The 13,264-nt window shown below is 52.1% G+C and overlaps 1 protein-coding gene across 1 annotated transcript in view; it reads left to right on the forward strand.

Moving 5' to 3' along the window:
* LOC108290915 (ATP-binding cassette sub-family A member 3) overlaps positions 1-13,264 on the forward strand; it is a 76,793-nt gene that overhangs the window by 42,734 nt on the left and 20,795 nt on the right. The window contains exons 12-18 of the mRNA XM_017511004.2: positions 2,661-2,842; positions 6,160-6,303; positions 6,773-6,902; positions 7,578-7,732; positions 7,972-8,127; positions 8,388-8,598; positions 10,210-10,360. Coding sequence (XP_017366493.1) covers positions 2,661-2,842; positions 6,160-6,303; positions 6,773-6,902; positions 7,578-7,732; positions 7,972-8,127; positions 8,388-8,598; positions 10,210-10,360 — 1,129 coding nt within the window. The remainder of the gene's footprint in view (positions 1-2,660; positions 2,843-6,159; positions 6,304-6,772; positions 6,903-7,577; positions 7,733-7,971; positions 8,128-8,387; positions 8,599-10,209; positions 10,361-13,264) is intronic.

Below are 13,264 nucleotides of genomic sequence, written 5' to 3' on the forward strand. Positions count from 1 at the left end.
TTTTAAATATTTTATAGAGATGGGGTCTCACTGTGTTGCTCAGCCTGGTCTCAAACTCCTGGCCTCAAGCAGTCCTCCTAAATAGCCAGTATTACAGGCGTGAGACATCCTACCTGGCCTCTTCCAGCTTCCTGAGACATTGAAAATTATTATACCAGAGATCTCAGAGTCTGTGAGTTTTGAGGACTTTTTTTTTTTTTTTGAGACAGAGTCTTGCTCTGTTGCCCAGGCTGGAGTGCAGTGGTGCAGTCTTGCCTCACTGCAACCTCTGCCTCCCAGGTTCAGGCGATCCTCCTACTTTTGCCTCCTGAGTACCTAGGACCGCAGGTGTCCACCACCATGCCCACCTTATTTTTTTTATATTTTTAGTAGAGAGGGGGTTTCACCATGTTGGCCAGGCTGGTCTCGAACTCCTGACCTCAGATGATCTGTTCTCCACCTTCTGAAGTGCTAGGATTACAGACATGAGCCACTGTGCCCATCAGGGTTTTGAGGACTTTTGATCAACCACTGCTCTAGATAGAGGGTAGAATTAGCATCTTCCGGCATGGTGGCTCACACTTGTAATCCGAGCACTTTGGGAGGCTGAGGCAGGCGGATCACGAGGTCAGGAGATCGAGACTAGCCTGGCCAACACAGCGAAACCCCATCTCTACTAAAAATACAAAGATTAGCCAGGCATGGTGGTCAGGCACCTGTAATCCCAGCTACTTGGGAGGCTGAGACAGGAGAATCGCGTGAACCTGGGAGATGGAGGTTGCAGTGAGCCAAGATTGTGCCACTGCACTCCAGCCTGAGTGACAGAACTAGACTCTGTCAAAAAAATAAATAAGAATTAGCATCTTCCCAGTGCCACCTACATTGATTGGTGATGGTGGCAGAGAGGCCTAAGAGAGAAACAAGTGATAAACTACAGTGCTTTTTTGTTTTCTGGCTTGTTTTTTGAGACAGGGTCTCACTGAGTTCACCCAGCCTGAAGTGCAGTGGCACCATCACGACTCACTTCTTTTCTTAATTTTTATGAAATTAAGTAAAACACTTCCTTGGTCTGCCTTGGCCTATGGGCACTCATTCTGCAAGGCCCACAGTGGGCACCAAACCTGGCCTGAGAGCCTCTAGCTACGCCCCCTCCCAACACTGCTGCATCAGGGGTCAAATCTCCAACATATGAATTTGGGGGACCCAGTCAAGCCATGGCACCATGCAGTTCCTAGCTGCAGCCTGCAAAGGTCTGGGTCTGTGGAAGGAGGTAAGAGTGTTCAGTGTTGCTTTATCTTTCATTAGAATGGTTTTCTTCACTTGGCAGTGTCTCCTAACACTTTAGCTTTTACATGTATGCGTTTCCATGTTTAGTCATGTGTTGATAAAATGTAGACTTTGTTCTTTTGCTTTCTTTTTAAAATTTTTTTTAGAAACAGGGTCTCACTCCATTGCCCAGGCTGGAGTACAGTGCCAAGATAATAGCTCATTGTAGCCCTGACCTCTCAGGCTCAAGTGATCCTCCCACCTGCACCTCCTGAGTAGCTGGGACCACAGGCACGTGCCACCACACCCAGTCAGTTTGCCTGTGTTGCCCAGGCTGGTCTCAAACTCCCGGCCTCAAGTAGTCCTCCTGCCTTGGCCTCCCAAAGTGCTGGAATTAGAGATGTGAGCCACCACACCCAGTCAGAGTGAATCTTCTTAAAACAGACAGATCTGTTTGTTTGAAAGTGAAGACTCACCAAGGCTGGGAGCGGTATTTCCATCGGTGTCCTTGGCCAAACGGGGTGTTGGAACACACAGATCCCTAGCACTGTCAGGACAGCAATGTTGGCAAACCAGAGAGAAGATGAAAACCATGAGCTCCATTAAAGAGAGCTTTACACGTTTGAAATATTTCTGTGATTAAAAAACACTTATGGCCGAGGCAGGAGGAAGGCTTAAGGCAGGAGTTTGAGCCCATCCTGGGCAACATAGCAAGACCCCTGTTACTACAAAATTAAAGTTTAAAATAGAACACATACTAGGCTGCGTGGGGTGGCTCATGCCTGTAATCCCAGCACTTTGGGAGGCTGAGGCGAGTGGATCGCTTGAGGTCAAGAATTCAAAACCAGCCTGGCCAACATGGTGAAACCCCGTCTCTACTAAAAACACAAAACTTAGCCGGCGTGGTGGTATGTGCCTGTAATCCCAGCTACTCGGGAGGCTAAGGCAGTAGAATCATTTGAACCTGGGAGGCAGAGGTTGCAGTGAGCCAAGATCGTGCCAGTCCACTCCAGCCTGGGTGACAGAGCAAGACTCTGTCTCAAAAAAAGCAATCAATAAATAAAGACTTACACTAATGCACATTGACCCACATTGGCCATTCTCAAATCAGAGATGTGTGTGCATGTGTATGTGTGTATATATGTGCATGTGTGTCACAGATTAAATGCAAGCCTGTCTTGTTCAGTTAATAAGCTGTTGCTGGTCTGTGACTTAATGATTTTGTTACCTGCGGTTGTCTGACAGACTTGAAGAAAGCTATCAGGTTTGTTATAAAACCCGGAAGGAAAAAGGCATGCTAGCCAAGCAGGGACCATGCAAGGCCAAATGTGCACTCCTGTGCCATCAGGGGCTTTAGGGTCCCTGGGCCCCCCAGCCAGCCCAGTTTCAGGCCACTTTCCTGGTGTGTGTTCCAGGCATGGGCATCCAGTGGCAAGACCTCCTGAGTCCTGTCAACGTGGACGATGACTTCTGCTTCGGGCAGGTGCTGGGGATGCTGCTGCTGGACTCCATGCTCTACGGCCTTGTGACCTGGTACGTGGAGGCCGTCTTCCCAGGGCAGTTCGGTGTGCCTCAGCCCTGGTACTTCTTCATCATGGTGAGTTCTGACACCCTGCTTTTGAACTGCTGCCTCTGTGAGTGCAGAGGTGTCCCCAGTGCCTGCTCAGGGATCCCTCCGAGTCCCTGGCATGCAGCGCCTGCATGGGGCTGAGACACAGAACCCTGCCCTGTGCACAGGGGGTGGCGTGTCCTGAGGGCCCTTGGGATTGATTCAGAGAGAGATGAAAACCTGCCATGCCAGAGACAAATCCTTTCACTCCAGGGCCTGAGGCAGAGGGGTGCAGAGAAGGTGCTGCTGTGGCCCCTCTGTGCAAGACCCACACATGCAGCTTCTGTTGCCCGCCTGCCTCCTCAACTCCTGCCTCTTTTCCTGTAAAAAGTAGCTTACTGAGTTTTCTACCTACAAAATCTAGCTTCTTATGAAAATGATCACTTTCCTGTAATCTATAGCTCAGTCTCACTGGTGAGATGGACACTGTTGACATTTGGTGTGTACTTCACCAAGTTTCCTTCTCTGTACTTACGGATCCACATGTAGCATAGCTTCATTTGTTTTGTAAAAATGGGATCAGAGGTTGGGTGCAATGGCTCACATCTGTAATCCCAGCGCTTTGGGAAGCCAAGATGGGTGGATCACCTGAGGTCAGACCAGCTTGGCCAACATGGTGAAACCCTGTCTCTAATAAAAAAAATAAAAAATAAATAAAAAATAAAAGGCCAGGCGTGGTGGCCCATGCCTGTAATCCCAGCACTTTGGGAGGCTGTGGCGGGCAGATCATCTGAGATCAAGAGTTTGAGACCAGCCTGACCAACATGGAGAAACCCTGTCTCTACTGAAAATACAAAAATTAGCCGGGCATGGGGAGCACATGCCTGTAATTCCAGCTACTCTGCAGGCTGAAGCAGAAGAATCACCTGAACCCGGAAGGCCGAGGTTGTAGTGAACTTAGGTCACACCATTGCACTCCAGCCTGGGCAACAAGAGTGAAACTCCGTCTCAAAAAAATAAAAAATAAAAAAAATTAGCCAGGCGTGGTAGCAGGCGCCTGTAATCCCAGCTACTCAGGAGGCTGAGGCAGGAGAATCACTGGAACCTGATATGCAGAGGTTGCAGTGAGCTGAGATTGTGCCACTACACTCCAGCCTGGGCGACAGAGCGAGATACTGTCTCAAAAAAAAAAAAAAAATGGGATAAGCGTGGACCCGGTCATTCATGTCTATAATCCCAGCACTTTGGGAGGCTGAGGTGGAAGCAGCACTTGAGAGCAGGAGTTAGAGACCAGCCTGGGCAACATAGTTAAACCACATCTCTACGAAATAAGTGAAAAATAAAAAAATATGGCCGGGTGTGATGGATCATGCCTATAATCACAGCACTTTGGGAGGCTGGGGCGGGCGGATCACAAGGTCAGGAAATCGAGGCCATCCTGCCTAACACAGTGAAACCCTGTCTCTACTAAAAATACGAAAAATCAGCTGGGCGTGGTTGCATGTGCCTGTAGCTTCAGCTACTCAGGAGGCTGAGGCAGGAGAATCACTTGAACATGGGAGGTGGAGGTTGCAGTGAGCTGAGATCAAGCCACTGCACTCCAGCTTGGGTGACAGAATGAGACTCTGTCTCAAAAAAAAATTCATAATAAAAAATAAATAAATATATATATATTAGCCAGGTGGCACACGCCTGTAGTCCCAGCTACTTGGGAGGCTGAGGCAGAAGGATCATTTGAGCCCATGAGGTTGAGGCTGCAGTGAGAAGTGTTCACACCACTGTACACCAACTTCGGTGACAAAGCAAAAACCCTGTCTCCAAAAAATAAAAAAGGATTGTAATGTAAAAAATGCTTAAAACTTGCTTTTTAAACCTAACAGTACAACTCAGATATTTTAAATACATATATGTATTTGTCTATTTATAAATATAGATTTAGATTATCTAAATATATTGACAAATTTTGTTTTATTTATAAATACATTTCTAGGCATATACCTCTTTAAGAATCACTTTCATTTATAGTGACACAGTGTATTCCATCCTATGGGGTCATCACCATATCTTTAACTAATTCCCTACTGATGGCGATGGCTAGTTAAGGCCTTTTTTTTTTGAGTCAGAGTCTAGCTTTGTTGCTCAGGCTGGCATGCAGTGGCATGATTTCAAACTACTGCAGCTTTCGCCTCCCAGGTTCAAACAATTCTCCTGCCACAGCCTCCTGAGTAGCTGGGATTACAGGCATGCACCACCACGCCTGGCTAATTTTTGTATTTTTAGTAGAGATGGGGTTTCCCCATATTGGCCAGGCTGGTCTAGAACTCTTGACCTCAGGTGATCCACCTGCCTCAGCCTCCCAAAGTGCTGGGATTACAGACATGAGCCACCACATCCGGCCAAGGCCATTTCTTTTTCATTCTTTTATTCCACAAATATTCATGAAGCGTCCACTATTATAATTCATCAACTCTAAGATGACACTGATTGTTAGAGGTAATGGTTACTCCATCTACCACTAAAATAAAAATGCCACAGTTCCTCTATGGCATTTTATGATTTAAGATGCATTCTGATTTTAAAATAACTTTACATATGAGAGCTGTGTTCCTGAGACCCAGTGGAGTGCGGTGTGTGCCAGACGCTGTTCCGGGTGCCGGAAGTGCACTGGGCATGGAGCTGCAGGTGAACAAGTTCCCGCCCCACAACTTCCCCGGCACTGATCCTGCCAAGCTGCTGCTTTCACTTTCCCTGGTGCTTTGCCCGCACCACCATGTTGACTGCATCCATGTAGGCACGAGGCTGTCCTCAAGGGCGGTGTGTGAGGTATGTGGCTGTGTATTACCCCATGCACCGAGCTGTTTCTGGGATGGCCACACAGAGGACGGGAAGAGGCTTCCTCACAGCAGAGGGAGGTGCGGCCCCTTCGGCTTCTCTTGCTTATGGGCATGAACTCACATGGAGCTTGAGCAAGGAAACAGCCAGGTGGCATGGGGAAACAGCCAGGTGGCATGGGGACACAGCTTCCTTTCCATTTTGGCCCCACGTCCCTCTGGAGTGGAGCGTTAGATAACTTCTCTCTGTATGAAATTTCATTGCATACGAACTCCCTTCCCCTGTATAGGATCCAAGTTCATCTTCACAAGCCTGTGTGTAACTGTTGTGCCCACTTGCCAGGTTAGGAAACTGAGGCTTTGAGCTTTCCCAGGAGGAAACAAGTCAGGGTCACTCTGGGGCTGCCTCTGTGCAGTGCCTTCTCCACAGCAGTGCCTCGAAAACGTGGCTGTGTGCATCTAGTGTGTCCGCTGGTTGTTGCTTTGCTTGTCACAAACAAACTGAAAACTGACAGCTGTCTTCTTCCCTCTCAGCCCTCCTATTGGTGTGGGAAGCCAAGGACGGTCACAGGGAAGGAGGAAGAAGACAGTGACCCCGAGAAGGCACTGAGAACTGAGTACTTTGAAGCTGAGCCAGAGGACCTGGTAGCGGGGATCAAGATCAAGCACCTGTCCAAGGTGCCGCCTCCCATGGGGTCAGGGAGGGCCGGGACTGCTAGGACCACACGGAATACTTAGCAGCACGGCAGTGAGACCTCACGGCCCACCAGGTGCTCCCTCTGAGGCTGGTTCCCTCCTGCCCTGAAGGAGGGCAGGAACCCCCTCCTGCCCTTTGACCGGTTCCCCAGGGCACAGACTACACCTCTAGCTTCACGGGAGATGCCGGACTTGGTCGTCCAGCAGTGCCTCGGCCTCATGGGCCTCTCAGTGTTTCAGGGACACTGAGGGTGTCTGGGACATGTTGGGGTTGGGGGAAGCCAGAGGGGAGCAGCCAGGAGGAACATCTGCCCGAAACATCCCTCCCCTCTGCATGCTGATGGTGACGCTGGGCTTGGCTCCTTCCTAGATGGGCAGGGGAGCAGGAGAGGCCTTCACCGTGGGCCTGGGGGCTGTGGGTAGCCCAGGGAAGCCTCTGCCTTTCCTGCAGGTGTTCATGGTGGGAAATAAGGACCGGGCGGCCGTCAGAGACCTGAACCTGAACCTGTATGAGGGGCAGATCACTGTCCTACTGGGCCACAATGGTGCCGGGAAGACCACCACCCTTTCCATGCTTACAGGTGAGGGACGGGTGGCCTCATTTCCCTTGCAACCAGCAGGCCCCCCTTCAACAAGTTCTCAGCACCACCCCTGCCTCACTCCCCCATGGGGCTTTCAGGCCTTCCCCCACAGCAGTAAGAGATGTGCCTCAGCCCCGTAAGCCCAGTGCAACATGCAGGGAGACCCCAGCGACTCCTGCTCTCCTCACCGCCTCTGTCTGTGAATGCCCGAGCTTGACGGGGTCAGTAAAAACAAATGAGGCCACACAGGAGCAGGTCCACCCCGTGCTAATTCTGTCACCAACCCCCACTCTGAGAGCCATCCCCTGTGCACCACACCCCCCTCCCCAGCTGGTGTTTCACTCAGTCTTCCCCCAGCACTAAGGCATCTGGCAGTGACACAGGCTGGGACCTGGGGCGGGGCTGAGTGTGGTGACTCACCTGTGTGTTTGTGTGCTGTGGGTTTCTCCTCCATGACCACTGTGCGTCCCGTGCCAGGGCTGTTCCCATGCCGCTTCTTTCTCCCACTGGCCCAGACGAAGCCCACCCTGGTGGGAACAGGGTTCCTGGCCCTCTCATGGGCAGGGTCCTCAGGGGAAATTAAGGTAGACAGACAGGATGGGATGGGGGTCGTTACCCCTGCGGCTGAGGAGTAGGAACTTCATGCTGAACGTGGGGTCTCCCGCTGGGCCCCAGGTCTCTTTCCCCCTACCAGTGGACGGGCATATATCAGCGGGTATGAAATTTCCCAAGACATGGTTCAGATCCGGAAGAGCCTGGGCCTGTGCCCGCAGCACGACATCCTGTTTGACAGCTTGACAGTTGCAGAGCACCTTTATTTCTATGCCCAGGTGAGTTGGGGCCAGGGGTGTGCAAGGGGTGTTTCTGCTGATATGCTTGGGTTTCCCGGGCAGGCCAGGTGCCCCGATCTCTTCTGAGGATTTAAACTGGAGGAAGGGAGCAGGGACGGCAGGAGCCAGGGTTCTGAGTCCAACCATATCAAGAGGAGGGTTCTCTCTCCAAGAGCTCACTGGCTGGGGCCAGCCTCCCGTCAGGAGCTCTGCATCTCCCATGTCCCGTGTCATTGCAGCTGAAGGGCCTGTCGCGCCAGAAATGCCCTGAAGAAGTCAAGCAGATGCTGCACACCCTCGGCCTAGAGGACAAGTGGAACTCACCGAGCCGCTTCCTGAGTGGGGGCATGAGGCGCAAGCTCTCCATCGGCATTGCGCTCATCGCAGGCTCCAAGGTGTGGCAGCGGGACTGGAGGCAGTGGGCTCCCCTCCTGCTCGGCCTGGGCTGGCCCTTCCGCCATGGCCCAGGCACCTTGGCCCTTGACGTCCCAGACAAGGCCATCACCATCTTTGGAGGACTCGAGCTGGCTCCTCGAACCCCTTCATGGGGCCTCCCACAAGGCCAGCCTCGGCCTGGGTGTGGTGCTCCCTGGGGCATGGCTCGCCCTGGGAGATGACTCTACCATCGTCACGAGGCTGTGTCTCTCCTTTGCAGGTGCTGATGCTGGACGAGCCCACTTCGGGCATGGACGCCATCTCCAGGAGGGCCATCTGGGACCTTCTTCAGCAGCAGAAACGTGACCGCACCATCGTGCTGACCACCCACTTCATGGACGAGGCTGACCTGCTGGGAGATCGCATCGCCATCATGGCCAAGGGGGAGCTGCAGTGCTGCGGGTCCCCGCTGTTCCTCAAGCAGAAATACGGTGAGCGGGGCCAGGCCGCCACAGGGTCAGTGTCCTAGCTGCTGTGCTGAGGGAATGACTGCTGCCTTCATGAAAGGCCCTGAGATCAGGCAGGGGTGGCCTTCTCTAGACCTTCTGTCTGTTGCCTCTGGGTGGAGAGCCCAGCTGGGCAGGGGGGTGCTTGTGAGAGGGAAGAGGCAGGGAATGGAGCTGAAAATCTGTTTGGTTAGGATGTGGTTAAACCGTGACCAAAAGAACAGAGGCCAAGCCCAGGGCCACCAGGAGCAGCAGTGCCCTTGGAGAGGCCAACACACACACCAACATGGCAGCTCCTACGTGAGAGCAGCTCACAGTATGGCCAGGGCTGGCGGGGCCTAGCAGGATCTGGACCTGGCCCTCTGACTGTGCGACTGTGGCTTTTCTCTCAAGTTCATCTCCTGGTCCAGTGTGATTGGGTGTGCCAGCCTCCCCCACATTCCAACAGGGACTGGAGCAAAGACACAGGAGCCCTCCTCCCCTTAGGACACCCCCCAAGTACATACCCCTCCTCTGCTGGCTTCCCTGGGGCCAGCACGCAGGCAGCCCTGGTGACTGAGTGGTGACCCATTGTGGTCGGCAGCAGGCTGGAGGGGATGGCCTATGTCCTGAGTAGCCACATGCTAAGCCAAGACACTGGGGTTTTGTTACCAGGAGGGAGGAGAACAGGCCTTAGGGGACAAAGAACTGTCTGCCACGACCTCTGAGAGTTTCACCAGCCAGTTCCTGCCCAGCTGCCCAGTTGGCAGAGCCATTGCTCTTCCTGGGCCCAGCATCCTTGTCTCTAAAGAGGACATTGGGCCAGGTGCAGTGGCTCACGCCTGTAATCCCAGCACTTTGGGAGGCTGAGGCAGACGGATCACTTGAAGTTAGGAGTTCAAGACCAGCCTGGCCAACATGGTAAAACCCTGTCTCTACCAAAAATATAAAAAATTAGCCTGGTGTTGTGGTGCACGCCTGCAGTCCCAGCTACTCTGGAGGCTGAGGCAGGAGAATCACTTCAACCAAGGAGGCAGAAGTTATAGTGAGCCAAGACTGCACCACTGCACTCCAAACTGGGTGACAGAGCAAGACCCCATCTGAAAAAAAAAAAAAAAAAAGGACATGGAATCCCATCTTCCACACAGTGACACTGGGGAAGAGGTGAGATGCTGTCTCTGTTAGTGCTATGCAGTGTGGTCTCATAGCCAGTAGCCCTGGCTTCTGTTCCTGCTGACGATCTCTTCCTAGAATCGTACCATAACCATCAGTGTTAACCTCACAAGACAGAATCCCTCACGCGTGTGCTGTCACTGCTGCTGATATCCTTTCCTGTTGCTTATACAGTTAGGTGGAGACTCCACCTTCCAGCAGGTGCCCCTGACAGTGCTCAGCACCCCAGATCCCCAGCAGCTCTTCCCAGAGGGAGCAGGAGGCGAGACCCTCAGGACAGCTCTGGGAGCTCCGAAACGTATTCATTCTGCTTCAGCTGCCCACCACTGGTTCTCTGGCATCCTTCCCACCAGCCTGCCTGGTGTGAGCCCCAGAGACCCCTGTGTGAGCATGAAGAGGCCTGAGGGATCAGCCAGAGGGCTCACACGTGGCCTTATGTTCCAGGTGCTGGCTACCACATGACGCTGGTGAAGGAACCACACTGCAACCCCGAAGGTATCTCCCAGCTGGTCCATCACCACGTCCCCAATGCCACACTGGAGAGCAGCGCCGGGGCTGAGCTGTCCTTCATCCTTCCCAGAGAGAGCACTCACAGGTACGCCTCCCAGGGAGAACACTCACAGGTACACACAGGTGCACCCCCCCGGAGAGGGTGCACACAGGTACGCCTCCCAGGGAGAACACTCACAGATACACACAGGTGCACCCCCCGGAGAGGGTGCACACAGGTACGCCTCCCGGGGAGAACACTCACAGATACACACAGGTGCACCCCCCCGGAGAGGGTGCACACAGGTATGCCTCCCAGGGAGAACACTCATAGGTATACACAGGTGCACCCCCCGGAGAGGGTGCACACAGGTACGCCTCCCAGGGAGAACACTCATAGGCACACACAGGTGCACCCCCCAGAGAGGGTGCACACAGGTACAACTCCCAGGGAGAAAACACACAGGTATGCCTCCCATGGAGGGCATGCACAGGTTCACCCCCAAGGAGGGTGTGTACAGGTACACCTCCCAGGGAGGGCACACACAGGTATAGGTCCAAGATGGGATCCCCATGGGCCATGAGGGCTCGGTTCTTAGAGGCACCTGCCCTGCCCCTCTCTGGCCTGGCCAGTGGGCACTCTTAGACCCTCGGCCTGGAGACAGACAGGCCAGGTGAATCTGCTTGGCTGGGTCCTAGGTACCAGGCCTGCTAGCCCGGAGAAACATAAGTAGGACCTGGAAAGGAGAATCACATGTCTGACTCATCAAAGGGGCACTCAGTGCTTATATGGGGTTCACGTTCCCTCTTCTGACGCCAGGTTCAGCAACTGCTGCAGCTGTGACCAGAACTACTTGTGAAACTGAGAGTCTGTATTTGTACACAGGTGGTGAATTTGGTCTCAGTGTCAGAGCTTGAGACATGAGCACCCGCTCAGCACTCATATACATGGCAAAACCAGCAAGGGTAGGGAAAGCCAGTTTTCTATGGCAATATCAGTCTGGATATTATCTGGATAATATCAGTTTGTTGCAGTTTTCTCCAGCTCATTGTTTATCAGATTTTTTTTCCATTGTACATTTATTTTATTTTATTTTTATTTATTTATTTTTTTGAGACAGAGCCTGAGTCTGCCACCCAGTCTGGAGTACGGTGGCATAATCTCAGCTCACTGCAACCTCCGCCTCCCGGGTTCAAGTGATTCTCCTGCCTCAGCCTCCCAAGTAGCTGGAACTATAGGTGCACGCCACCATACCTAGCTAATTTTTGTATTTACGATAGAGACAGTGTTTCACCATGATGGCCAGGTTGGTCTCAAACTCCTGACCTCAGGTGATCCACCTGCCTCAGCCTCCCAAAGTGCTGGGATCTCAGGCATGAGCCACCGTGCCTGGCTACGTTTATTTATTTTAAAGACAAGGTCTTGCTGTGTCATCCAGGCTGGAGTGCAGTGGCGCAGTCATAACTCACTACAGCCTTGAATTCCTGGGCTCAAGTGATCCTCCCACCTCAGCCTCCTGAGTAGCTGGGACTACAGGTGTGCATCAACATGCCTGGCTAATGTTTTATTTTTATTTTTAAAGATGGGGTCTTGTTATGTTGCCCAGGCTGATCCTGAACTCCTGGAGTTAAGTGATCCTTCTGCTGCAGCCTCCCAAAGTGCTGGAATTACAGGCGTGAGCCACTGCACCGAGCCCAGATTTTGCACTTAATGTGCCAATATCCTTTCTCTTGTGATTTCTTCTATTAATTCTGTTCTTAGAAGGTGTTTCCAGTCGGGCACAGTGGCTCACGCCTATAATCCCAACACTTTGGGAAGCCAAGGCAGATGGATCACAAGGTCAAGAGATCGAGACCATCCCGGTCAACAAGGTGAAACCCCGTCTCTACTAAAAATACAAAAATTAGCTGGGCATGGTGGCGGGCACCTGTAGTCCCAGCTACTCGAGAGGCTGAGGCAGGAGAATTGCTTGAACCCAGGAGGTAGAGGTTGTGGTGAGCCGAGATCGCACCATTGCACTCCAGCCTGAGTAGCAAGAGCAAAACTCCGTCTCAAAAAAAAAATAGTGTTTCCCAGCTGCATGCATTGGCTCATGCCTGTAATCCCAGCACTTTGGGAGGCAGAGGCAGGCAGATCATGAGGTCAGGAGCTCGAGAGCAGCCTGACCAACATGGTGAAACCCCATCTCTACTAAAAATACAAAAATTAGCCGGGCACGATGGTGCATGCCTGGAGGCAGGAGACTCTCTTGAACCTAGGAGGCTGAGGCTGCAATGAGCCAAGATGATGCTACTGTACTCCAGCCTGGGCGACAGAGAGAGACTCTGTCTTAAAAAAAAAAGAAAGAAAGTGTTTTCCTAGCCCTCAACTAAATGATAACTCACCAATGTCTTTTGTTTTGTGGTTTCATGTGTGTGTTTGCTATCCGAGCAGCCTGACAGGCCAGAGGGTTCACAAGACCTTACGTGAGGCAGAAACAGGGCACAGTGGGATATGTGGGAAATTTCTGTCCCTTCCTCTCAATTTTTTTTTTTTGAGACAGAGTTTCATTCTTGTTGACCAAGCTGGAATGCAGTGTCGCCATCTTGGCTCACTGCAAACTCTGCCTCCCAGGTTCAGGTGATTCTCCTGCCTCAGCCTCCTGTGTAGCTGGAATTATAGGCGCCTGCCACGATGCCTGGCTAATTTTTGTATTTTTAGTAGAAACAGGGTTTCACCATGTTAGCCAGGATGGTCTTGAACCCCTGACCTCAGGTGATCTGCCCACCTCAGCCTCCCAAAGTGCTGGGATTACAGGTGTGAGCCACCACACCTGGCCCTCTTCCTCTCAATTTTGCTATGAACCTAAAACTGCTCTTAAAAATCTAAATCTGGCTAGGGGCTGTGGCTTATGCCTATCATCCCAGCACTTTGGGAGGCTGAGGTGGGTGAATCACCTGAGGTCAGGAATTCGAGACTAGCCTAACCAACGTAGTGAAACCCTGTCTCTACTAAAAATACAAAATTAGC

This window comes from Cebus imitator, unplaced genomic scaffold (genome assembly GCF_001604975.1).
Source record: "Cebus imitator isolate Cc_AM_T3 unplaced genomic scaffold, Cebus_imitator-1.0 Scaffold444, whole genome shotgun sequence".
NCBI lineage: Eukaryota > Metazoa > Chordata > Mammalia > Primates > Cebidae > Cebus > Cebus imitator.